This window comes from Ursus arctos, unplaced genomic scaffold (genome assembly GCF_023065955.2).
Source record: "Ursus arctos isolate Adak ecotype North America unplaced genomic scaffold, UrsArc2.0 scaffold_32, whole genome shotgun sequence".
Classification (NCBI taxonomy): Eukaryota; Metazoa; Chordata; class Mammalia; order Carnivora; family Ursidae; genus Ursus; species Ursus arctos.
Window position 1 is genome coordinate 5474884 of NW_026623008.1, and position 27110 is coordinate 5501993.

Consider the following 27110-nt stretch of genomic DNA (forward strand, 5'->3'; position numbering starts at 1 on the left):
CCTAGAGAAATTCTTTCAGAAAGCCAATCTGAGAATGACAGACTTTCTGAGGTTTGTATGCCCAAAATATTTCATTCTGACCTTTCACTTGAATGCTTATTTGGCCGAGTACAAGACTGGGTTCAGAATCACTGTTTCTTAGAACCTTGGTAATATGGCTCCACTTTCTTCCAGCATCCTGTGTGCTCCTTTGTGGGTAACTTCTGCTCAATTTTCCCTTTGGAAGGTAGTTTTTTTCTCCTGCATCCTTGGTATTCTGCAGTTTTGGGAAATGTGTCTGGGGAGAGGGGCAGAGGGAGAAGCAGACTCCTTACTGAGCAGGGAGCCTGACGCAGGGCTCAATCCCAGGACCCCAAGGTCATGACCTGAGCCACAGGCAGCCGTTTAACCTACTGAGCCACCCAGGCGCCCCTGGGTGTGTCTTATCTTCAAGTAAATTATTTGGTATGAGAGGGTCCTTTCTGTATGAAGACCCATGTGTTCAGATCTGGGAAATTTTTTCCTATTATTATTGTTTAAATTTTTAATTGGTGTACGGCTGACATATGATATTATATCAGTTCCAGGTGTACGACATATTGGTCTGATAATTATATACATTACAATATACATGTTTTAAGTATTTCTTTTATGTTACTCTCTATTCTTGTCTTCGCAGATACTAAATGCCTCTTAACTTTTCCTCCTATTTTCTGTCCCTTGGCTCTTTTTCACAATAGGCTGTTTTTGTGGATGTAATATTCTGTCTAATCTCCGAGGATTATTTTAACATCTGTTTGCCTTGTGAAATGTTCACATGGGTGCTGGTCTCTGTTTATTGACTTGTATTCGTTTCTTGACATTAATTTTCCTCAAGTGCTTGGTGACTTTTGATTTTCTGCTCCTACTTGTGTTTAAAAATCCCCACTCTCCTGTCTGGAGATCCCGGTTCTGATTACATGGGCTTGGAAGTGGAAGGGCCATGCTTCCAGATCGAGTGTGTAGTCCGGATGGGAGCTCGCCACCTTGACAGTTCTTGCTAACGGGGGCCTTGCTGTGTCTCTGTCACCAAGGCCCCAGATTGTACACACACACTCCCTGACAAAGCTTCACACAAGGGGAGAGGGGGAGAAGCCGGCTGGCAGGGACTCTGGAAGGGGGTCCCCAGATAATCACCCTGACACCCACCCCAGGGCTCCTTCCTGTCCCGTATCCATAAAGGCAGACTTTTCTCAGAACTCTTGGAGGGGCTGTCACAGAAGTCATGTCCTGTGACTATTTTCGTCTTTCCCTTTGATCCTATCTCTCCATCATATGGCATCTGTCTGCACTGTATCTTTCATTAATTCCGGAAACAGTCTGGTATGCCAGTAGACAGTTTTGTGTTTTACTTACAGATTGGTCCTTGATTTTAGGAGATTTCAGGAGATGCTTAGCAGGGCTGCAGGAGGCCCGTGTGTTAGGCTATCGACGGACTCTCCGTAACTCTCTTACCTGTACATTCCTGGCTGTGAGCTATAAAAGAGAGTGCTGCATTTGAATAATTAGAGCAGCTTGTCTCTGTTGAGGTTCAAATTTAAAGGAAAGAGACCTGCCAACATAAGGATCTGTCACTGGAAAAGGAGGTGCAAATATATCCTTAAGATTAGGCTACCAGATTTTAGAAGAAAACCTTTCAGGGAATTTCCCACCCAGAACCAGTAATGGAGAAGTAAGGTGATAAATAATCCCAGAAAAACGTAAGTGGACTTCTAAGTCAGCCCAGCCATGTGAGTACACACTGGTGTATAAATAATATGGCCACGTTTTATGTGCACCTCAGGGTGTGGCACTTAGGTATGATTCAGAAAGAATAATATGAGTTTGTATAGATGGAAATGGGCATTTGGGCGGGGATTAAGCAAGGACAGAATTATAATGCGTGCCGGTGGGTGGTAACACCTCTTTTTGCCTATACCAAGGCTGTTCAGAGAAAGCTCTGTGTCCAGAAAACATTTTGTAATTAATGCATACATAGAATCCTTAGGAATATGCTTTAAGAAAAAAAACGACGTGGATCGAAGTTGTCTACGGACTGATAGAGAAGGTTTTGGAGAAAAGCATTTGAAATAAGAATTTCAGTTTGGTAAATCAATTTCCTTATGAGATCCTTATCAATGACTAGATGACAAATGGCGATCTATTTATCGCTGTTAAAATTTGTGGATTCTTGCAAAAGGAACAATCGGACTGATTCAGCATTCGTGAAGCTTGGAAGAAAAAAAAATGTGTCTTCAAAAACAAAAAACAAAAACAGATTTCTGGCTGCGGTCCTCAGAATCCTCCTACACAGCTGATTAAGGACAGAATCAACAACTGTTGTGTTGTTACACGCTCTCCCACAGCACGGCTTTCCTCGGGGAGCCACTGCCGGGCCCCGATGACGGGGACTTTCTCACTTGGCTCTGGACAGGTGTGTTTCCTTTCAAGCCGGGTCTCCTGGTTCCAAGGCCGATCTGATGGTGTCACAACCCCCGCGCACTGGGGCGCCCCGCACAACGCCCGGCACGAGACGAGTCTCTGATAACTGGGGGCTGTGGATACTGTTAAGGACAGCTGCGAGCAAGTTAGATCAGCCCGAATTCCGTCACACAAGACACCCCACGGGCCGGAGCTACGTTGTGTGGAGCAGACCCCGCGGCCTGGGGACCCGAAGCTGGGCTCTCTTGCATACCGATTCTGCGGCCGTGCCAAGTAGCTCTCCCAGGTCAGGGGGCAGGAGGGAGGTTGAAGATGGAACAGCTGAAACGGTAGATGGGAAGATAAAACCGTGGCAACGCTTTGGGAAGAAGGAACTGCCCGGTTAAATGGGCTCTTGTTGTCTTTGGAATGCGGTTATTATAATTTGTATTGAAGTGACGCACGGGGCTCGGAGGTGCCTCCCCCACCCGGCTGCGCAGGCAGTGAGAACCCGGCCCGCGCTATCTTCACAGTTCTGCGATCATGTGAGCCCGGCCACCTGGGCTCCTGCAAGCCCCAGACGTGTAATTAGAGGCTCCCGGGCCGGGATGATGTGCAGACAAGTCTTATCATGCGTCTGGGCTGCTGTGGGTGCGTGCGTTCCCTGTGCAGCTGGGCGCTGGTGAGCCGGCGCCTGGGCCTCCCCGCGCTACGGGAACTGTCCAAGCTTCTGCTCCGCGGAGAACTTTGATCGATTACTAAGCAGGGGCCGCGTAAACGAGAACACCAGTTCACGCAAGCGCACGAGGTGGCTGGCGATCGGGGGCACAGTGCGGCTTCCTGTGAGCTGTGGTGCCTGAGGCTGAGGCTGCTGCGGGCTCAGGCCAGAAAGACAGACTCATCCCGCCTTACACAAGAGGGGAGGGTACAGAAGTCAGGCAGTCCCGGGGGGAGGCACTGGGCTCAACCCTCATGACTGTAAAAATGAAGAAATATGCATGCAGCATGTGATTAAGATGTTTATTTGACATGGATCCAAAGTTACTTCCAAGGCACGAAGTGGCTGCCTTTCTCCATGAGGCCACAAAGTCACGCTGAGGGACACAGGAACACTCCCAAGGGCTGGTCCCCTGGTTACAACGAATGGCCTCCTCCACCGGGCCTTTTTACTGAGTGTGTGTGGGGGGAGTGGGGGCAGATTTATGCACGGTCATGGGTGCTGTGTTAGTGAACTTGTTCCGGGTTGACCCGCTGAGGGCTCCTGGCAGTTTTCGGGAATCACGGGGCAAGGGCTGACCGCCCTGGGGAGACACACTTAAGCCCAACAGCCTGATGGCGGCTCTCTTCCTAGCAGGTGAAACTAGTACCCAGAAGAGTCCCTCCGACGGTCCCCAGCTCCCTCCCCATCCTCAAACCCCCTCTGTTGCCAGGTGGCGGGGACATTGAGGCACGCTTTACAGGGCTGCTCTGATGCGAAGGGTTTCCTCAGATACAGAAAGTCAGACACACCAGGTCTGTGTGCCACTCTGAGTTCTGGGCAGGTAACATGAAAGCCGGGGTGAGCTTGTTTCAACACGCTACACTCACAGATTCTTGGTGGCTTAGGCAGAAGGTTCTTGAAGTTTGATACATTCAAGGGAAAAGCGAGCCTGAAAATTCACACCCTCCAATTGCCTTAGACGTGCCTACGTCATGTTATTTCATTCTGTCACAAGGAATAAAAGGCAAGGCTCACCAAGTTCAGGCACATTCGGACCTTCTTCCCTGTTCTCCTCCCCTCTCCCCTCTCTCCTCTCTGCTTTCCCCCAAATAAGACCCAAAAACTTCTCTTAAAAGGTGTATGATTCGCATGCGGAGGGGAGAAGGACCAGAACATTTGTCAAATGGTCTGGTCTGCAAAGAAAACTAGTCTCTGTACCGTAGTTTGCACCAGACTTATTTTCTAAAGACAAGGTCAGCTCAAACCTTTAGTACCAGCTTAGAGATTCAGTTCACCTCTTGCTTTGTTACACATTTCAAAGTTGTGGCACCTCAAGGCTCTGGGAAACCATTCCTGGACCCCCAGGTTTGAAGGCATAGCTTTAGTGATGCTCACGCAAATTAATCTTGCAGAAAATCTTGGCCGATCAAAGTTAACATGCATCAGCTTTATCTCCTCAATTACCATTAGCATAATGTATAAATATTTACACGGCAATGTTATTTTTAAAGCTTTATTAGCTTTTCATAAAATGCCTAACAGAATGCCAGAACTAATTTCTAAGTTAATTTAAAAAAGTGGGACCCAAGTCCATTTTGATAGGAACTCTTTCTAAACAAAATACTGCATCTGAGTATTGTGACAACGTCCATTTCCTGGTTTTGATAATGGACTATAATTTCATGAGATGTTATCTTTGGGGGAATCTGGGTAATGGGTCCAGGGCATCTTTCTCTGCAAGTTTGAAACTTCTTGTGAGTCTATAATTACTACAAAATAAAAAAGCAAACAAACCGGGTATGAAATAACCATGCTGGGAGCTTATTTTTAAGAGAAAGTCTCCATGTACCTCAAAACTACAAATTAGGTGATGAAATTAAGAACTGCAATAGAGAATAACTTAATATATATTTTGATACTTGAGCCAGTACACAGAGGGATGCAGTGCTCTTTTCTCCAAGTATGAAATACTCTGGAAGAATCTGTCGGCCTCTTTTTTTGGAACAGGGCCCCTAGCATCGAAGAGACACCCTCTTAAGGAAAGTTCTCTTCATTACATAGTTAAGATACCCCTAGAGACCCATAGAGACATCAGCAACATATAAACAAGCACGTGGCATTTAAAAAAGATAGGCAACACATAATCGATTATTGCAGCCTGGTAAGACGTCATATTTAATATTATCTGCATTTTGAGTCGACTGATAAATGAGTCCTCTTGACCTTAGCATCTGCTCTCTGCCATGAGACAGTCCCTAATAATAAATCCCTGCGGTTTGTGTGGTATTGGGCCTGCTGGGGCCTGGTCTCACTTTGAGGGGACCGTGGGGCTCAGGGAAGCTAAGGGAATCCTTTGCATCGGATGTGGGAGGTTGACTGGAGCCCACATTTCCTGAGTTGAGGACAGTACTTTGTCACTAGATAGTACCTGCCTAATCACAGGGCATCCAGTGGCCGCTAACAGCTGATTCCCCCTGCGGCTGGTCTCAGCACAGCTGAGTACAGGCCTCCGCCGGCCTGGGCCGGAAGAACACTCCCGAGTCCCACTGGCTCCGGGTGCGGGGTGAGGACTGAGCTGGTGCTCGGGACAGCGTTGTAGGTGTGTAGCATTCACACCACGGCGAGGCGCTTTTGGTTGCACGAAAAGATAGGGATAAAGGGTATTCTTGCAAAATCAAGGAAAAACATGAAGGCTCAGCGGGAAGCAAATGTGGAGCTAATTAAAGAGGGGCTTGGGGCGCCTGGTGGCTCAGTCCGTTAAGTGGCCGACTCTTGATTTTGGCTCAGGTCATGGTCTCGGGGTCGTGAGGCTGAGCCCACCTTGGGCTCTGCGCTCAGCAGGGAGTTTGCTTGAGATTCTCTCTCTCTCTCTCCCTCTGCCCCCACGCTCTCTCCCTGAAATAAAAAAATCTTAAAAAAAAAAAAGATAAAAAGATGGTCTTGACCACAATACAAGGAAAGGCAATGGAGGGGGGAAAGAAAAGAGGCAAAAAATATGAGATGCAGATAAAGATCAGTGGGAGTGCTCCATTCACTTCTCTGGGACTGTCCCGGCACCCCTGGGGGCTGGTGGAGCTCACACAGGGGGTGGGGTAGAAGTGGGGGGTGGGGTGCCAGAACCACGTGCCCCTGGGCTTGTCCCACCTAAGATCTCCAAGCCGCTGCTTCTACCTCGAAGGACCTCTCAAAGCCAGTTTTCTCCATCTCTGGTCCTGACATCTGCCCTGTCCCCTTGTCTCTCCAGGTCCTGACACCTCCCCGTCCTGACATCCCTGCCTTCCTCTGTGGCTTCTTTCCAAGCTGTTTCCCGTGCAACAGCCACTGTCATCTTTTTAAGACCAATCAGATCCTGTCGCTCCCCTGCCTACATCTTTTGAGTGGTCCCTACTTGCCCAGTGCCCATCCTCCTGCTGCCACAGCTTCTGGCTTATGGAAGACGCCAGCCTTTTCTTTCCAGTCTCAGGGGCTCACATGTAAATTGTTTCCTTGGCTTTTCCTCCCTATTCACTCCACCTCCTTCAGCTTAGGGTCTGACCCTTGCATCTTGCCTCCTTAGAGAGTAGAGCCCCTTTGTTCCCTATGGTACCACTCACTCCTTGTTGGCGCTCACCTCAAACTGTAATGAGGGACTGCTTTAAATTCGAGGGGGAGGGGTGCCTGGGTGGCTCAGTCAGTGAAGTGTCTGCCTTTGGCTCAGGTCATGATCCCAGGGTCCTGGGATCGAGCCCTGAAATGGGTTCCCTGCTCCTCGGGGAGTCTGCTTCTCCTCTGCCCCTCCCCCCTCTCATGCATGCTCTCAAAATCTTAAAAAAAAAAAAAAAATTCTAGAGGGCAGAGGATATGCCCACCTCCCAGGACCTAGAATGTGGTTGGTATTCCCCAACAAATGTCTGTTGAACCAACTCCCCAAGCCCATTTCTCCATCTGTAAAATGTCAGAAATAGTACCTGTCAGGGCATAGCGAGTAACCACTGACCTCAAAGTCCACGCACGCACCAGCGGCTGTGGTTTTACACGCAGTTGTCGCAGAGAATTCCCTATCGTGGGTCTCAGGACACCCCGCCCCTATTGTACCCAAGGACAGAGACGTTAAAGCATCTACCCAACGCATAACTAGAGGTAGAGGTGGACTCCCCGCCCGGCTCACTGACCTCCGAGCCCTCACTCTTGACTCTGGAGGATACCAAGCACATGCAGGGGCTCCGTCAAGGTCACGGAGAGCTTCACCATTGCCCAGGAGCCTGCAAAGTGGTGAGAGGGCCCAGGAGAGGGGAGAGCTGAGCACAGGGCCCCGCGGCACTGGAGAGGTGTCCTCACACGCAGGGGCCCCACTTCCTCCTGGTCCAGAAGCTGTGAGAAGCAGCCTGTCCTCTCCGGGTGGGGGGAGGGGCCGTGGCAGGCTGGGGTTCCTCTGGGGACCTCACATCAGACAAGCAGCAGAGCTTCCCAAAGGGCCCACGACAATCCACACCTAATCCTGAAACTCCGTGTGAGTCCCATCAAGTCTGAGAGCGGATTTCTCCTGTATGTTCCCCCTGACAGGCATGCCCCTCCCCAGGCAGCACCTGTTGTGACGGTAACACCCCAGCATCAGTTCAAGTCCCCTCTCTGAACTGTTAAAGGTGAAAACAAACAGCCTGCTTTCACTATGCGTATGTATAAGGCTCAAATGACTTATCTTAGGAAAGCACAGTAAATTTCAAGCATTTAGGAAGCTGTCAAAAATCTTCCCTTGTGCTTAGAGAGGGCCATGCTTGTCAACGTATTTGAGACATCGACTTTATAAGAGTTTAGGCAAGAAACGTGGTTAACGGTGTCATAAATAGTATTATAACTTTATTAAAATGAAAAGACAATATTCAAAATAATGCAACAAAAATGAATAAAATCCTTTGTCCAACACTGTACACATAATGCAGAAATCAGTGCATTTTTCTAAAGCATGTCTTAACCTTCATTTAGTTCATACTAAAATATAAGCTTTAAATAGCTCAAATAATATTCAGCAGTTTAAACTGTAAACAGCTTGTTTAACTGTTAAGAGAACGTCGTCATAGTGTGCCTGTTAGCGAGCACCGTCTCTGTGCTTATCTGTACGAGACCCGACGTCGAAGCACGCAGAAACCCCAGCGCACGCTGCGGCTCTCACTGAGTCCAGGTGAAGCGGCCGGCCCGGAGAGTCTCAAAGGCAGGAAGATGCTGACATGACCTGTGCTATTAAGACATACTGTGCTATTGGCCAGAAGTGTTTTACTTAAAAAGCAAACAATCCCCAGGAAATACTGAATAGGAACCAGCAACACAAGGCCAGCTTGTGTTGTATTTGTTTATTAATACAGTCTAAAAAAAAAAACAAAAACAAAAAAACACCAACACAAAAACACAACACACGCCCTCCAGTGACTCTCAGTCACACAGCTCACTGTTTCACGACTGCTTAAAATGGACCTCCTGAACACGGGCGAACGGCCTGCTTTTCCATGGGAGTCAAATGTGCCCCCCCCCCCCCCCCCGCGGCTGCAAGGCCCGCACCACAGTGGGCCACACCAGCAGGCAGAACGGAGCAGAAATTGTCAGGAAAAATCATGTACGGATTCTGGTATCTTCTCATTTCTCATGTCTCATGTGTGAGACATGCGTGCACAGGTGAAAACAGCAGCTGAGCACACGGCCAACCTCCCCTTGACGGAGCAGAAGGCAGAACCCGGAGGGACCCAGGCCCCGGGACGGTGTTTACACGGGGCAGGCAGAGTCACGGACGGATGTGCGGCCTGCCCTCGGTGGCACAGGTGATTGTGGAAATAAAGGAGACAGAACTTCACGGGCCCGAGAGCCAGACCCTTGCAAACTGACTAAGCAAAAATTTTGTTTTTGTTTTTTTATGATTCCGATTTAAACAATACTGTGTTTTCTTCCATTTTGCTCAATTTTCGGTCAGGACTCGTTCTCCAGCTTGTTTTATCATTCTGAATATATGTTACTCTAAGGCAGCAACTAATTGGTTACCCCGTGACTATGGCCTGTGGTTAGGCCACAGGCGTCTACAGGTCTCTAATGTCTACACATGTCCAAGGTTCCCCAGCCGCCCCTCCCCATCCGCACAGCTTACACTCCGGGCTGGAGCAGACTTTCCTCCAACGCCAACAAACTCGGGGCTTCTCGGCATGAGAGCGCCTCCCGGCTGCTCTGACCCCTTCTCTCTAAGACGGAGGCTTCAACTATTTGATTCTTCAACCTGAACCACTTCCCCGTGAACCTCAACCAAACGGGAAAGTGGCTTGGGAGCCATTGGCTCCTAGGGAGCCCCTGCTGAACCACGACCCCAGAGCCTAAGGAGAAACCACATAGGACAAATGTTTGCGCTTCACGTGGCCACCGAGATCCAGTTTTGGTTTTGAGTCCAGCTTTTCTGCGGCTGAGACGACACCGCAGTCAGCAGACGGTGGCTGGGTTTGGGCGCTTGTGTTTGTTTCTTCTGCTTCCCGAAAAAACTTTTCATATCTGTCCAGGTACGGTGGTCTCTCAGGTAGCAGGTAGTAATGTGTCGAGCTAACCTTCTTCCCATTTTCAATGATGGGCAGAATGCACGGGACCTTATTGGCAGACCCTTCGCTGTTCTGTCTCTGCAGGGCTTTGCTGCTGACGTACTTGGGGTCAGGGGCAAAGCTCTGCGTAGGGGGCATGACCCCATTGAGGTAAGACGGGAGGCTTTTGGGGCTGGGTGTGCGGGAGTTACTCCGGGATAAAGGTTCTCTTGGTGGCACTTTGGGAGGCCTGTCTTCGTCACTGTAGGTGCTAGAAGTCACTTCCGCTGACCACCTTCTGTAATCCGGCTTCACTGGCCTAGGAGGTATGGGCACCCTGGGGGGAACCTCGGGTTTGTCTTCATCGGAGTTCGGAGAGGCTCTGTGTATGTAGCTGGATATCCTTATGGCTGGCTTGTTGAAGGATCCAGCTGGTCCCGAATGAGACCTCCTTAATCTTCGGTGGCTCTGGGGCGGAGGAGGGTTTGAATTCTGCACCCCGCCGGTCTGATCAGGGGCCTGGCTGAGGTCCGCGGCCGAGACAGCCGGGGTATCGAAATAGGCGTAGTTGATCTGTCCACACCCACGGAAGCTTCGCCTGCCGGGAACATCGTATTTGAAGCCTGAGAGCGTACAGTCTTCCAGGAGCAAGTCCGTGTCCGAGCTGGTGAGGAACTCTACCTCACAGTCCGTCTCGTCCAGGGAGAGGTCTTCAGAGATGGGCAGCGGCGGGAGGGGCCTGGAGCCCCGGTCACAGAGGGCCGCGCAGGGGAAGGGGGAAGGGGGGCTCTTTATGGGTGTGAGCGGAGGAGGAGACGCACAGACCCCGTTCACGGAGAGCTTCCTAAAACCACACACGACTCGCTCCTCTTCGCGCTGCCCCAAGTCTTCGCCCGGGGGGACGAGAAGGGGGGCCAGGCTGGGCTTCTGAGCGGGGCCGTTTTCTGCCAAGTGGCTGCCGTTCCTCGGACCGCATGTCGCCGCGTGCCCTGGAACGAACGAGAAGGTCAGTCGAGGACCCGCGCCGTGCTCTGCCCCCCCGCGCGAGGCCGAGCCCGGCTCCCTGCGCCCACGGCTCTGTGCCAAGGCAGCGCCCACCGGCGGCTGCCGCCCTGAGAACCCCCGTGGGGCGGCCCAGGTGTAATTAGGGCCAGAGGATTGCTCATGCCCGTGATCCGGTTCAAAGACCGAGTTATCTCTGCCATCTCCCTCGGACATGTGTGCGGCGCACACCCACACATCTCGGCAGGTTTTGTGACGTGTGCAAAACTCGCAGACGACGAGCAGCGTGTAATTTACGTGGCGACCGCACCACACCAGCCCGGCCATGTAAGAGATGTGGCGACACGAGGCAGGCAGGGCGTGAGCGAGGCGACACCGGGTCCGCACCGTTAGCCCGTCGTGACGTGCTAGGTGCTCCTGACAAAAATCTAAGGAACACAGTGTCCCCGTCACACGGGCCACACGGCACATCGCACGCTTTCCTAAGTCCTGTATCCACGTGGACACTACTCGATCTCCCTCGGATGCGCAGCCGATACTTGGGAGAGACGAGGGCTCTCCTCCGAGGTCCCTAAAAGCTGTAAGCGGATCGGAGCTGGCATCGGAGCTCACGGACCGTGAAAGCTCACACCTGCACACACAGGTCTCGTCAGGGCACCGGTGACTCAGGGCGAAGGCGGGGTGGCTCGAGAGCGAGCAGGGGTCAGGCTGCCACCAGGGGTCAGGCTCCCGCCGGACACGGTGCGGGCGGCTTCCTCACTTCAGCGCGGTGCTGGAGGACCGGCCGGGGCCAGCCAGGCCCAGCCCCACGGCCGACTGCCCTCAAGCGCGGCCCCGCTGGGGTTTCCAGGACACGTACCAAGAGCCGTGAGGCGCTCCTGAGCCGCAGAGTTGAGGCTGTAGGCCATGGTGATGGGGTCAATGTCCAAAAAGTGACTGAAAGGAAAGGAAAAACATCTCGTCATGACCAAGGAGCCGTCGTATTCTCGATCTCAGCTTACCATCACGGGCTTAGAGATCTCAGGGCCGTTCTGCCCTGCGCTTACTTTTCAAACTCACTGCGGCTGCCCCAGCAGGTCCTCACGGTCCTCATGGCTTGGCCATCGTGCAGAAATCCAGTTTTTAATGGGACTCTAATCTCCTGAGCAGCAACTCCCGCCGTGGACATGGTGTCTGACTCTGGGAGGTCTCCACACTTGTGAGGCCTGGGGATCTGCGGTCAACCAGTAGCTCGCATTCCCTGTGGGTGCGGGACAGAGAAGAGACGAGAGAATAAACAATTCACAAATAGCCACACAGAGCTAACAGCAGAGAATCTGGGGGGATGTGGGAAAGAAAAATTTAGTTATAGATGTTCACTCAATCCCGACCTTTCGGGATGAACTCATCCTTACTTCTCAGCATGGCACTTAAATGCAGACACTGAGAACAATGGGGGGGGGCGAGTACTAATCAAAGCTCTGAAATGTTTGCGGCTAAGTGAGGAATAATCCGTGGAGAGCAAAAGCAGATCTCCGATGGCAGCCCGACACCTGCACGACAAATCCCACTCGCTGGCCAAAGCGCACACCGCTCTCTAACGTCCTACGACCCGACCTTCCAGAGTGCGGTTATAGTGGGCACGGAGGTCCCGGTCCCCTAAGCCCACCGGGTCACTTCAGAAATCACTGTATTCAGTCCTGCAGGACCGGCATCCGCTAACCCCCAGCGCTGCCACCGCGCCGGAGACTGTACCGTGGCGCCGCGTTACCCCACGAGGACAAACTCTCCAGTTACTACCTCCTCGAGAATAAAGAAATAGATACGGAGATCCTCATTTCCATTATCCTGCAAAAATCAAGTTCTGCAAGGCTGCGGGCTTCAGCAGAGGCCTGGGACAGCGTCCTCCTTCCGCTGAAAGACACACTTACAGGCACATTCTTCACATTCTCCTGCGTGAAGTGCCTCGGGATTCACGCCTCGCTGTAAGGCAAGGGTGACGGAGGCTAAGTAAGTGCCCTTTTCTTACTCTAGGACGTCCTCGGTGTGAGGACCCTCTTCCTCACCAGGTGGTCCGTGTCTGGAGTCGACCAGGAGCCCGCCCCACACCTTTCTCGAGGTGTCCACTAGCATCCATCTCTGCTCTCTTCAGAGAGTCACGCTTCCTTAGAGCAAGGGGAGGCTTTTTTCTTTCGGACACTAGGACATGATCTGTCAACTCTCTGGGTAACACTGACCCCTTCTGGGATGTGCACAGCCGCTTCCGAGCACTGTCTCGCGCTCTCCCCAGGCAGGGGTACAGCCGCCCGGAGCCGGGCGGTGTGCTGAGCACTGGGGGCGACACAGCTGAGTGCGACGTGCATGCAGGGGACGGCGGAGGGGCTACACAGGTCATCGGTTTTATGGACAGATCTGTCACCCACGAGACTGGGAGTCCAGGAGAGAGGCTAGGTCTCAATCGTGAATCACAGCAAGTGCTCAAGGACCGAGCGCCATCGAATTCTTAGCACCGTCAGGACCACCTGAACGCACACGATGAATAGAGCACGGGGTCTTTTTTTTTAGCTACAGATTAAAAACACTCCGCAAGTGCTGTTTTTGACGCAGACACAAATGAGAGACAGTAATGTTGCAGTGACAAAGGGAAGATGGGGCCGTTACTGGTCCTAGCTTTTTACCCTCCCAAAGCCAGCTGCTCTGATACATGAGGCAGAGACTCAAACAGGTTTCAAATAGTATTTCAAATAGTCAAGTGTTCTTTTTCTGGGATCAGTCTCTCAAAGATATACGATTAAGAACGGGGTGGGGGGGACCCCACCATTTAAGAAATCTAAGCTATTGGGAAGTCTTATTTTTTATTTTTGGTCTTCAGAAGCTTGAAATGAAACACACGTGTTTTTACTTTACCTGGATTAAGGAAAGCTACAGAAAACTTAAGAAAAAAACAAAGAAACATTTTTAGAACACACTGCTCGCTGCTCCCTCCAGGCACTTGGCCTGGTGGTATGTGGCGCTTCCCCCCCAGCACCCAACAAGCACAGGCAAGACCACAGGGAAAGTATCTGTGGTGATGTAAAAACGAAAGGCCAAGATAGGAAGAAGAATATGGTATTTAAGTAGTTTGAAAGCACACGTTTGGAGATCCCTCATCCAGATTACAGGAAAATGCTGCGGGGGATCCTGGAGGCCCAACCCCCACCTGTCTGCAGGCCAGCAAGTGCTCCTCGTAATTACTGCGTGTCAGCCTCCTAATGCAATCTAAATCTTAGCTTTCAACAGAATGATTGTGTAACTATCGCCTCTGCTTGGAATGGCCTCGGAATTCTAAACTCACATTTCGATGGCCCCTTAAAATTATGTATATGTTCTAGAAAGTTATTTTTTATTCATTGTTTCCATCACCTACTTGTTAGCTTTAAGAAAAAAAATTTTTTTAGTATAAAAAGAATTGTGTTCACTAAGCCAGCTCACTTCTGACCACAATAGTGTCTTTGTGTATTCATTGAAGGTGACCTGCCTCCACATTTCAATGGGGAATTGTGAATGGGACGTGTTATGAAACTGTCCGAACTTCCTACTTGCTTGCATGGGAGAAGCAAGGAGAGAAACATAACTGCATGTTCTCTTTTGGAAAATAACTTCCAACGACAGGCTGCGGAAGGGTGACCTGCCGTAGGTTTGGAAGCAGTGTTTCAGGCGTGTTCGCGGGAATGCCAGCCGAGGCAGGAAGCCACCTGCTGCTCTCCCACGCCTCTCTCAGAACTCCCCAGGTCTGCAGTATGCACCCTCCTCCGGAAAAATCGGCACAGCCAGCATCAAGTTAAAAAGAAACCCACAGCTCCAGGGAAATTTCACTAATGCTGCAGTGTTTCAATTTTTGTTTCTGTGTCAACTGTAAAGCCAGCTCTACCTGACAATTCATTAGGAAAGCAACTGCAAAAATAGCCCTACGTGGGGAAATCAGTATCTCTCAGCACAAGATGGTATTCTGTTATGAAATGCAAACTGTGAGAGCGAATGTGAACCCAGGCAGTCTGGTGTCGAACAGGATCAGAACGACCTTGGGCAAAAGAACTTCCCCAAAATTCATCAACTGACCTTTAGCCTTTTTAGACTGTCAAAAATGCAGTTAAATACCGATCCCAGATGTGAACTACCGTTCCCTACTAACATCACTTTTTTAAAACTTCAAGACAAAAAAATACATCCCCTAAGACCATCTGTTTCTTGCGGCTGTCCTTGGATTTGCTCTCCTTGCAGCTTCCCCTCCCCCACTGGGCTCCCTGAGTTTGGATCCACTTCTACGGCTTCAACTCTACGTAGACGGCTCCTCAATCTCTGAATCTCGACTCCAGCCCTGGCTCAAGCTTCCACTTTGCATTTCCTATTGTCTGGTGATTATCTTTCCACTTGGACGGTCCTCTGGCATCTGCCACGCTACAAACCGAACTCCGTCAGTTACTTCACACCCCCTCCCCCTTCCCAAGCCAGTTCAGGGTCTGCGAGGATCCTGCTTCTCCTACAGGCACCATTTTTAATAACCTGAGTTACAACAGGTGTCCATTCAATCACCCAGTTCCATAGCCTATTTCTACACTGCTTCTCAAACCTCTCTTCCTTCTGTTCACGGGCACCGCTCTGCCCTGGGTCTGAAGAGACCTGACCCTGCCCTGCACACCAGGACCAGATCCATATTCCTGAACTGGAGCACAAATTCAGATCTTCCACTGCTCAAACACCTTCAAACGCTTCTAAGCTCTGCAGGCTGGCCTTAAGGCCTCTCTAACAAGGCAGGCCCTGGTCCACCTTTTCAAGCTCTTGCTTCTCTTTTCCCCTCATCTGTTAGAATGCACCTTTTCCTTGGAGGCCATCTGTCACACCACCTTGTCCTCTACTTGGCTCCCTGCTGAAAAGCCGCACAGGGTCCCCATGTTCTTGGGTTATTTCGTGCCATGCCCCGATTCCTTGCCCATCCTCCAAATCTTTTTGGACAGGACTTTCTCCCCCCCCCCCCCTCCTGTGTAGATCCTGGCATCGTTCGTTTCTGATAAATATTTACTAAATGGATATTGAGAAAATATTCATCTCACTTTTAAAAAGTACTGACATGACAGACTCACGTTTCCCGTAAATCAGTGAGGAGCTACAGGATTCACCGAACGTGGGTGGACACCTCCCGATGACAATAATGTGACAAGTGTAGGTAAGGAGCAGGCGAGAGATTTTCATTACACTGGTTTCCAAAATCTGAAGTGGACGGTTTGCAGACTGGGTAAAAACTCGAAGCTTAAGTGGTTAACAATGTAACTTTCTAAACTGGTTTCTATTACTGTACATTCACTTAAGCAACCAGGGGAGAGCTTTCTGAAAATAATGAATTTCACCTTCTCTTCCACACCATTCCTTCCGCACTCACTGTTTTTGTTGCTAAATTTAAGGTCGCTTTCCTTAAGCAAAACAAAAAAGGTTACACCAAAAAAGCATACCACACATGCTTTATTAAGGTGAAATCACATGACTTTGGATTGAGGAAAGTCACTTTGGAACTTTTTTTTTTTTAAATACCAAGCTACCTTATGACAGTAACCTGGATGTGCTTACCTTCCAGCAGGTCTCATTAATAAATCTCAAAAGCAATCCACAAGAGGAGGAGGGGCACATTTTTGTCATACAACTCATCCAGTTCTGCCCAGCGCTTCCTTATTTAAAAGTGTGATGTAATTTCCTTCTTTCAATCTGGTTTTAGAACCTGATTTCTGTTTATTCAGGGTGATAAATGGTCTTTTCACCCTTATTTAACAACTACCTACACCACTATTTCCTTGCCCAAAGAGAGAGAAGATAATCCTATTCAGAGCCAAGATTTGTAAAAAGAAACTGATTTCAGAATGTGACAAATTCCATGATTTTATTTTTTACTGAAAAAAAAGATTTTCAATTCCATGGTTTTCGAGCCTGCCCACATAAGCCCCCATCTGCATGTGTATCTTCAGTCTGAAAATGCCTAAAATAACCACCTTTGAGAATATTGAAAACAAAACAAAATCCCATCGTTTTTATCGTGATTCCTGTCTAAAGCACTGGCAGCCAAGCTGTCCGACACACTGGACATTTAGTGTGGCCGTCTGACAGAAGTTTAACTTTTATTAATAACACGAGAAGACTTACTGATTAACGCTCATCTAACACATTCGGTGTCTATGACAGTTCCAGTGCTGCGTGACCTGAGTTTACTTACTGAGCCAAGGACTCTTCCCAACCAAAGGCCCTAATTCAGGATTTTTCTCAGATTTCACCGTAACAGACCATGATTTGGGGGAAGGGAGCGAAGGGGCAGGCGGGCAGGAATTTCCTTCGTGCTCCCCCGTTACCACGGGAAGCATAAATGGCCTTCGTGTTAGAAGCATAGAGGACTTCACGTCTTTTATATTAAGTTAATGAATAAAATGTAATTGAAATGCTCCTGCAGGAACTCAAGGTACACGTGCCGGTTTCAGGAGCCAGGCAGCGCGGTTCCGCGGGGTGGGGAGGGACATCTGGCCCCACGGCATCCAGCCTCCCCGCGGCATCCAGCCTCCCCGGGCATCCAGCCTCCCCGCGGCATCCAGCCTCCCCTCAGCGGGCCAGCGCGGAACGGCCCACTTGTAGGTGGTAAAAACGGAGGCAACAAGGAAAATAATTTATCTTCAGACTGTGGAAAGCAAAGCTGAGTGACATAATTTCTTGAATAATTCAGAGTATTTTCTAGCTGAGTATTTTCAGAAACGGCAAACTAACAAAAACCTATTCGTTCCACAGCATCGTCATCAATAGCCTTTTGATTCGCTTAGTGTCCTCCGCAGCCTCGCGCAGAGGCAGGAGCGGACCACGGTGGGGACGTGGTCTCTTGTCCTTTGTACGCTTCCTACAGATGCTACGATCAGTACCGGCACATGCACGGGGTGGGAAAATATTATTCGTTTTCGACATACACATAATAGATTTCCAAATGGAAAAAACACGTGGGTTCTATTCTCATCTTAACAAGGAGCACAATAGTCCAATAATGGGAAGGCAGTCTTTAAAACTTGAAAATTTACTTAATGAGCACTGGAGTCACCCAATGGGTGACTCCAGATTGTCACAATGAACATAAAACCAGTACAAAAAATAAACTAATTCTTGGAAACTTATCTGACAAGCATTGTTCTAAGTGATTTATATATATAACTTATGTAATCCTCCCAACAACCCCATGGGGCTGGTTACTATTATGACCCTCATTTACAGATGAGGGACTGGAGGCACACCAAATGCCTCGCTCCAGGTCAACAGTGGGGCCCGGAGACGTAAGCCAGGCTCTCACCACACCACCGGGCCTCTCTCTCCAAGCCCCTCGGTCTCCTAACTGACCCACTAGAAGGCTTGTGTTAAGTGTGGCTCAGACAGACTTTTCTGGGGATTTGCTGCTTGCTACTAGTTTTTCTTGGGTAACGCTTAGACTATGAAAGTCCCTGTTTTACTTCAACTCCCTCAAATCCTCTTGTGAAAGTTATTAATTGCAGATCTGGCCTATGTATCCTCCGGAAGGGTGGGTTAAGCATCAATTTTATATTCTGTGACTACTTTAAGCAATTCTTTCAAAGCCCTCAATCTTTGAGGATACACTGATGGCTCACCATTACACAACTCATTACAAGATAGTTGGTATCAAGCAGGTCTGTCTTTACCCATAACAGGGGTCCCCACATATACCCAATGGGCCTCATTTTAACACACTCTCGCAGCATGGATCCCGGCAATGGTGTTACAATCAGGCTCCATTTTAAAGTCTAGAATTTAATAACAGAATATCTTGTATTTGTAAAGCACTCCACAAATTACAAAGCACTTTCTGCTACATTATCTCACCTGATCCCCAGAACATCCCTGTAAGAGGAGGCAGGGATTAGACTCTGCATTCTGCAGATGAGGAAGTGAGGCCAAACATCTTCCTGTTAGCAGAAAGGCCAGTGAGGCTCTTCTGCTCTCTAATCCAGCACTCCCCTGCTACACTTTCACTCCTTTCCTCTCCACCGTCTCTTCATTCTAGGCAAAAACCTCACTTCTTTCTTTTTCCCTTTTTTTTTTTTTAAAGATTTTATTTATTTTAGAGAGAGAGCATGAGCAAGGGGCAGGGCAGAGGGAGAGAAAGAGAATCCAAGCAGAATCCCCACTGAATGCGGAGGGGGTGGGGGATGACGACTCCATCCCATGACCCTGAGTCAAAATCAGAAGTCAGACGCTTAACGGACTGAACCACCAAGGCACCCCAACCTCACTTCTCTTTCTGATGTTCTTATTTATCAGTGGGGAAACTGATGCAGAGATGGCTAAGCGAAATGCTCAAGACCTCAGTGCGAGTCAACTGCAGAGACAGGAACTGGAGCTCCATGCACAGGGTTTTAGTCACAAATTCTTAGAGGGCAAGAATGAGTTATTGCCACAAATGGTTCTCAAGTGCTTATTCTGGAGCAGATCCTATGGTAGTGAAAGAGACATGGCTGCCGCCTGAGAAAGCCTCAATGTAACGAGGAGACAATAAGCAATTTCAGATTGTGATAACGTCCCCAGGAGGACAGGGTGGGGAGGCCGGACTGACAAGGGTAGTTAGGGCAGACCTCCCTGAGGCGACTTTTTAAATTGAAATTTAATGATGAAAAAGAGGCAGCCGTGAGAAGAATTAGAAGAGTATTCTACTCAGCGAATAAAATACAGATTATCTGAAATAACCTGTACCTGGCCAGGTTTCCCATTCTGTGGGTCCTCAAGAGGAGCTTCAATGTCTTCTCGTCCTTACGTTCCTACTGCTTCCCCTGAAATGTTGAATCATGGCACTCTGGAGTGGAAAAGGAGTAAATCTCATGTAGCCAGAGCCCCATAGTCTACAAATACATTCACCAAGGCCTGGAAGATTCACCTCTTAGAAATACTGCCCCATTTTACAGTATGAGGAATTGGGTTAAAGTATCAGTAATGATTCCAAATTGCAGAACCCTTTTTTCCCTTTCTGAAATCTGAGTCCCACACTAACTTTTCCCCACCTTAAAGCAAATTTCTCTAGTATGCTAGTTACTTTCAGAACCCTGAAACTCACCAGTTTTATCCACCTTTACAGAGCCTGCATTTATGCTGTGCGAAAAACGCCAGAATGCCACAGCTGGATCTTGTGTATCTAGTATCTAGTAGGTTATTCGTTCGCTTTTATGAAGCATGGCCAAACACTAGTAGCACCAAAAGATGCAAAAAGAATCCTGACGATGAGGTACCAATTCAAATTTATTGAGACTGAAAGCAGAGCTGTTTCTCTGGCAGAGAGAGCTGATGACATTCAAATTCCTGGAATTACCCTTGGCACCACCTTTCCCTCCTCTGCTCACCTTTCTAAAGCAACCTGATGGTATGTAGACATTCAGGTCAGTTTCAAGCATGTTAGATAGTACCTGTAATTTAGGCAACTTGCTTTTAAAAGCTACCATTAGTATTAGCTGAAAGGGAGTATTATCTGGTTCAACTTCTGAGAAGCAGCAGTTAAGAGTTATTTTCACACAAAAACTCAAGTCTACAGTATAATTAAATCTCACAGAAAGAGTGACCAGTACCTATTGTGAAATGAAGGTAGGAGAAACAATTCATTGAAACAGTAATTTTACCTATCTGGTGAAAAAATGAATAATTTAGACATTTCATAACAGCCATAAAAAAAGATTTGCTTTCCACCCTTATCAGTGACTGGTCCAATCCTGCTGAGCTTTAAGATGTAAAATATGCTTCCATGCAATTATTTATCAGCCATCAACTATGTGCAAGGCTGCACAAGATAGAAGCTGTACAAGGAACAGTTCCTGCCCTTAAGGAGTTTACAATCTAATATATGTCAGGTTATAAATTGTAAGCCCAAGACCTCTATCACCTATTAGCCAGTATCCACTGAGACATGCAGCTGAAAATAAACCTCTGTGTGCAGTGAAGAAGCTGACAAATACTGTCTGAAGTTCAGGCTAAAAGCTGTATGTATTTGTCTTCAAATCTGCTAATATCTGGAAAAGATAGCAGTATGTTATCTGATAACATACCGGTAACCAATCATAGCACAATTAACAAGAAGCCAACGCTTGTTTTGTCTTAGCAAACTTTGGTCCATTCCTGAAATGGGTACCTGGTCTCCTGTCTTTGGTCTGTTCAGGTAAAACTTTGCTGAAAACTGTGTAATTACAAAAGTGGTGGGGGGGAAGGAGTTTAAAAAAAAAAAAAAGCAAGACTTGGTATGGTGAATGTTTCAGTATCCTCAACAAACACATATTCTTTGCACTCTTACAGATTTATAAAAGCTGAAAACTGTGCAAAATACTGTTCTTCAGAAGAAAAAAAAAAGGCATTTTAACCTCACCTTTCTTCACCTCTGACAGTTGCTTAGAAACCAGTCCGGCCCTACCTGTGTTGCAGGTGTACCTAAAGTCACCAACACATCTCTTTTAAAGCTACAGTCTATTCTGACTGCACTTAAGTTTATGACTAACAATCTATTCATATTTTTTTATCAGGTAAGAGACTGGTTCCTTTCAAGCAATGACGAAATCCTAATAAAGACTTAGGAAGCACCAGTACAGCACCAATCATGGTTAAGAAGTCATCTAATTTGTACGAGGCTGTGATACACATATAAACACACACGCACATACACACGAGAAACACCCAACAAGCAGTCACGTTCCGAACACAGAATTCTGCACTTCCATTGCTTCGGAAACAGTATTTAGGACGCTCCGACCAAAGGATCGCGTTTCTGAGATAGGCGGAGGGGGACTCGGAACTACCCCGTGGAATTCAAGGACCCTGACCGGGACGACCGTCGTCGTCGAGAGACAGAGCTGGGGGACCGCGGGCCGGCCATCCCCCAGCACAGCCTTCGGGACGGGGCTGACGGGCACACGGTGCGCGCCGGGGCAGCGCAGTCCCATTGTGGAAAGGAGGACGCCGAGGCCGCCGCCAGCCTCACGGGCGCAGGACCCTGGCCCGCGGCTCCCGAAGCCCGGGCCCCCGCGCAGCGCCTCCGGACCGGCCCCTCCCACCGACCCCCGTCCGTCCGTCTGTTCATCCGTCCGGGGAGCTCCTCATCGCGGCGACCCTCTCCGCGCCCCAGGGACCCGCCCAGCGTCAAGAGCCGCCCGCAGCCCGGCGCAGGAGCCCGGCAGGGGCGGGGGCGCGGGGCGGTGCCGCCCTCCCCACCCCACCCCCGGCCCGCAGGCCCCTTACCCCCGCGGAGCCGCGGCTGCCCCACGGCGCCCTCCCGCGCATGTCCGTCCCGGCTGGCTCAGCGCCGCGGGCTCAGGGGCCCGGACACCGCGCAGGCGCCTCGCCACTCGCTGGCCGCCGCTCCCCGCTCGCGCTCCCCGCTCGCACTCGGCCGCCGTCGGCGCGGCAGCCGACGCCGCATTATATAGCGAGTGGCGGGGCCGTGACGTCGACGCTCGGCGCCCCACCTCCCCCGCTCAGCCAATCCCGGCCGTGCGCCGCTTAAAGGGGCGATGCCGCGGCCCAGGCGCTGGCCTGGGGTCCACCGGCGTCGCGCGGCCCCGCGGTGATGCAGCCTTTGTGTCCTAGGGAGCCGTTTCTGGGCCTCGGCGGCCTCCGCGCCTCAGCTCTGCCCGATCCAAGCAGCGGCTGCTGAGCCGTCAGAATCCTGAGGCTGAATTTTTCTCCGAAGTGTGAGGGCAGCTCGGTCTCGGCCCGCGTTCCTCCCAAGCCAAAGGGGGCGCCGAGCGTCGCGCGGGGTTTCCCGTCGTTTCCTGGCCCCGGCGGGGTTTGGCGGGTGTTACCGGGTCCGCGGTTCGCTGCCGCCGCGGGGGTGGCCGAGGACTCCCGGGCCAAGGCCAGTGGAGCCTCGCAGGGCAGGAGGCCCGCGCGCACGGGGAGGCCTGCGGGCCGAGGCGTGGGAGGGACAGCAGGGGAACAGCATGGACTGAGTGGGACATTGACGGACAGTGTGGGGACAGCAAGGGACGCTCTAGGACAGCACGGGACATCGAGGGACAGAGTTGCACAGTGTGGGGCAGAGTGGGACAGCATGGGACAGGGTGAGACTGAGGGGCAGTGAGGCTACCCTGCTGAGGGCCTTTCATGGGACCACTGAACGCGGGTCTGCCCAGCCGCCTCTCCTCTGACCACATGTTTGAAAATCAAGGCCAGGCCCTGGTGACAGCTGACCTGCCCAGGGCAGCCCACGGACTTCCATAAGGAGCACCCCCAACCCCAACCTGGCCTCTCCTTCAGTTTCCAATCTGGTGTTTACTTATTAGACCCACGCTGCTCTCAGCATCTGTGGGCATTCGGGCCCCCAGTGATGCCCAAGGACAAACCAGCCGCCAGCCTGCGGGAGGAGGCTTCTCCCCCCACGGTGATGCAACTTAGGCTTATAGTTTAACCGTAAAATAAATACTACAAATGATAACAAACCAAGAGTAACTAAAGTAAGAAAAAAAGCAAACAGACAGAAACCCTCCAGTTTTAACTAGAACAGTCCCCTGAATGGTACTCTCTTATTAAGTAGAGGCCACAGACCTCCGGCTGACCTCCTCAGTCCTGTAGAGCCCCTTCTTGGTTTCAGCAATTGTGCCTGAGAGTTACACATTTAGCGCTACCTAATTGGGGTAGTTTAACATATGGAATGAGATTCTGACCTCATTTTCAGGTTAACTATTAACTTACGCACTCCATGAAATGATTTGCCTTTTCTCCCCTATTGTTTACTTACATTCTTCTAAATTTAATTCAAAGGCCTAATTTTGAATTCAATGCCTTCTCTCTCTCTCTCTCTCTCTCTCTCTCTCACACACACACACACACACACACACGCACACGCAAGAAGGATCCCTTCGCCCTCTTTCAGTTGCAAGATAAACATGATTAGCAGAGAGCTCTGCTCTCTTTTCTGGTCTTTCTGATGGGCCTACAGGGGCTCTTGGGTCATTTTCATGCCTGTGCTACTTACCAACAATTCAGTTATGCCGTCTATTAACTTATGTTCTTAGTGCCCTTCGTTTAGTTTATTTTAGGATGATGGGAATTAGTCACAACTCCTTGCTGGTTTTCTTAACCAAATTAGGTTTTTTGATTCACAGAAAATCTATCCAGATTGTTCCCCTCCCCCCCATTCTGGTTTCATTTATGTTTAAGACTTACCCATATGCTGTTATCAGTGTACTGACAGGACCAGCCTGAGAACTTGCCAGAGAACATCTTTTCAGACCTCACAGTGCAGCATTTACTGAATGGGGACCTAGATGAGCTCAAGTTTCATCCAAAAGGAACCCTCGTTACGCTATTTCAAGCCACTACAATACAGTTGTAATTTGTGCTTTGGTCTTATTGGCATGCTTTTACATTCCCCTATTCATTACCAGTGATAATTCCCAGAGCAACCATCAAAGACACCCCCTCTTTAGAGAAAGAAGATCGACAGAATACTCGCTATATGGTTGGGAGCTGTATGGTGAGCTGTTTTGGTAAATTATCAAAAACCATAAAATCACGCGAGTAATATATGATTAATCCATTTTTTTCTTCCGATCTATTTTAAACGAGCAAAATCAACATCTTTATTCATTTTGGGGAAAAAAAAACAGTTATAGTTGCTAGCTTACTGAATTTTGCTTACAATTATGTTTATGTAATATAGCTCTCTCAGCTGTGGCCGAATTACATGAATAGACTCACACCCCACAAATCTTTTATGTAATAGTCGATTAGTGATATTTTGTAACACCATGGTCAGTCAATGATATTGTAGAATGTTTTGGGAAGAGTTTAAAAAGAAAATGCTAAAGCAGCTTGAAACAGTATTAGCATAATGTGTTCACCAAGTAATCATTCATTGACTTTTTTTTTTTTTTTTCATTCATTGACTTTTAGCAAATTAGAACATTAGACTAGAGGTTTAGGGTAAAAAGATTCTCTTTGTACCAAACCTAACTTGTTTTAAATTGTCTCCAGTAAGAGAGAAGTTTAAAGTCAGACAATTTTTTTTTTTTACCTCTCTCACAGTCCATTTCATTTTGATGCACTTCTCAAGGAATTTATATTAGCTGATTGTTTTTTAATTAAAAAAAAAACTAAACACAACATCTAAAATGTTAGGCTTACATCTCATCGACCCAAATTGTCCCTTTCCACTTGCCTGTTTTTCAGTGTAAGAAGAAGCTGTCCTTGGAGTAAGAACAAGGAGAGGTTCTTGCTCAGAAACCCTAGAATCACAGACACTGCTTTTCTAAAGACACCGTTCCTTTTCCTCCTGTCTAGCAAGACGGCAAGCTGTGTGTAAGCAGGAACATGCTGGACCGGGGCCTTACAACCTTACCAAATTTATGTTTGAATGATTATTGAATCCTGCCGAAGAGGATACACATTTTGGTGTTTATTCTTCTTGATTATTGATGGTTTTGTGTTTCTATATTGTTTATAAAGAAATACTTTTACGTGAGACACTTTCTGAATCACCCTCTTAGTTCTAAAGCGTTTACTTTTGTCTATTCATGATATAAATGTGACTATGCACTTTCCTTTTTACTAATTTATAGCTAAGTGTGCAATAAAAACACAGGACAATGGAAGCATTGCATTTCTTAGAGGTCATTTGTTCGTATGCCACCTTATGATCTGGAGTCATTGGGCACAGATGTGTATTTCTATATCCAATAACCTTTGCGGGTTACTGCAAAACAGCCTTGCTGGTAAGAGCCGAGGTTCATTCATGAAGGGCACCACACCCCAAAGAAGTCTCCATGGAGCTTCCAACTGTAGCACCCATTTGAAATATTGTGCAGGAAAAGGTTTCTTTATAACTTCCATTTTCCCCTTCTGTAGTTAGGGATACTCCTCTCCCTTCCTAGATTTTCCCCTAAAAGAGAGAGAGAGAGAGAGAGAGAGAGAGAGAGAGAGAGAGAAGAAAAAACATGTACCGTATACTCAGCCTGTGAGAAGACTGAGCAGGCTGGTTTTAATCGATCAATTTATTGTTTAAGTGTTAGGGCCGTGGCTTAACTACCTTTTTCTTAGTATGAGTTTTAGAGAGGCTATTTATATAGAATTGCTTGTTTTTAAATTGAACCACTTTTCATTGACCTCATTCTCTCTTAAGAAAACTTTGATGCTATTTGGTGATTATTGTATTTCCAGTTCTAGCCCATTTCTGGAACTTAGAACAGCTAGAAACTTTTTAGCAATAGGTGCATTAATTGAATGCATGGATGTTTGCAAGACAGTGTTTTTCAGGTTTCTTTTAACGTGAATCTGATTTTATCCTCAAAGTTTAACATTACGTTCCCCTCCAAGGAAATGCTGTATTTCCTATTAGCTGGCCAGTAGGGTGCGCTCTAGCCCCTTGCCAGATTAATAAATTAATAAATTAATAAATTAATTAAAATATTAATGTTGGGGCGCCTGGGTGGCACAGTTGTTAGGCGTCTGCCTTTGGCTCAGGGCGTGATCCTGGCATTATGGGATCGAGCCCCACATCAGGCTCCTCCGCTATGAGCCTGCTTCTTCCTCTCCCACTCCCCCTGCTTGTGTTCCCTCTCTCGTGGGCTGTCTCTATCTCTGTCAAATAAATAAATAAAATCTTTAAAAAAATATATTAATGTAAACCCTTCATTAAGAGGTTTCAGAAATCTATTTCATTCCTTTACTGCCACCAACACAGATGAGGTCTGTTGATATAGACAGAAACGAATCACTCAGCATACACAGCATATATGGAGAGCAAAACTGTTCCATTAAAAAAAGAAAAATTTGAGAGATTTACTTCTTTGGATTTAGTTCCAAAATAATTTGCTATTATCTTACCAGATCGATCTCTCGGTGACAGATATTTTCTTTTATTCTGGGTAAAATGAGAATAAGAAATCTGGCGCAGTGAGGAAGGGCCCAGGCTCTGGGCTTACATCCTAACTTTCTCACCAGCTGAGTGACTCAAGTACTTACTTCACCTTTTGTAAGACAGTGCTAATAGTGGTTCCCACTCCACAGGGTCCTGGGCCAGAGAAATGAGATCGTACGTGGGAAAGTGTTTAGAACGTAGCCTGGCCCCAGTCAGGGTTCAATAACAATATCTGTTTTTATCATTATTGCTATATTCTCATTGTGATTGCTGGTAATATACTCGTTGAGGGATTTTTGAACACCTTTCTTTGCAAGATTCCAAAATTCTCTATTGCTTATTAGTATACATGATTTCATTTGTCTGGGAGGTGGTTTCGTTAAATTCCAGGAGCATAAACAATTTAGAAGATAAAATGTCTTACTTGATCTGCAGTATTTCCACTTAGGGCAAAGAAGAGGAACTGCCATAGCAAAATTTCAGGCACCAGAAACCCTTGGGGAGACACACTAGGCACGGGAAAAATCTCTGAAGGGAAGGTAACAAGTAGCCACAAACCTATGAGCATCTTCTTGTAAACCCATACTCATAAACA

General features: G+C 48.4%; 1 protein-coding gene across 2 annotated transcripts; it reads right to left on the bottom strand.

The window, feature by feature from the left end:
* Positions 1 to 7925: 7925 nt before the first annotated feature.
* ERRFI1 (ERBB receptor feedback inhibitor 1) lies at positions 7926 to 22056 on the bottom strand. 2 transcript variants are annotated; one of them, XM_026519923.4, is made up of 4 exons: positions 21898 to 22056; positions 11691 to 11884; positions 11504 to 11580; positions 7926 to 10631 (listed from the first exon to the last, which is right to left on the bottom strand). In XM_026519923.4, the coding sequence occupies exons 2-4, from the start codon at positions 11810 to 11812 to the stop codon at positions 9448 to 9450; spliced, it is 1383 nt and encodes a 460-aa protein (XP_026375708.2). In that variant the 5' UTR covers positions 11813 to 11884; positions 21898 to 22056; the 3' UTR covers positions 7926 to 9447. The 2 variants fall into 2 exon arrangements, with proteins under 2 accessions (XP_026375708.2, XP_057161142.1); XM_057305159.1 differs by lacking the exon at positions 21898 to 22056 and adding an exon at positions 19381 to 21703.
* Positions 22057 to 27110: the final 5054 nt, after the last annotated feature.

What these genes read in the sequence shown, in the direction of transcription:
- ERRFI1 (XM_026519923.4), bottom strand. Translation starts at nt 11,812, where the DNA reads ATGTCCACGGCGGGAGTTGCTGCTCAGGAGATTAGAGTCCCATTAAAA. An exon ending in AGCCGCAGTGAGTTTGAAAA is followed by an intron (nt 11,581 to 11,690) that starts GTAAGCGCAGGG and finishes CTTTCCTTTCAG; the next exon opens with TCACTTTTTGGACATTGACC. An exon ending in GGAGCGCCTCACGGCTCTTG is followed by an intron (nt 10,632 to 11,503) that starts GTACGTGTCCTG and finishes CGTTCGTTCCAG; the next exon opens with GGCACGCGGCGACATGCGGT.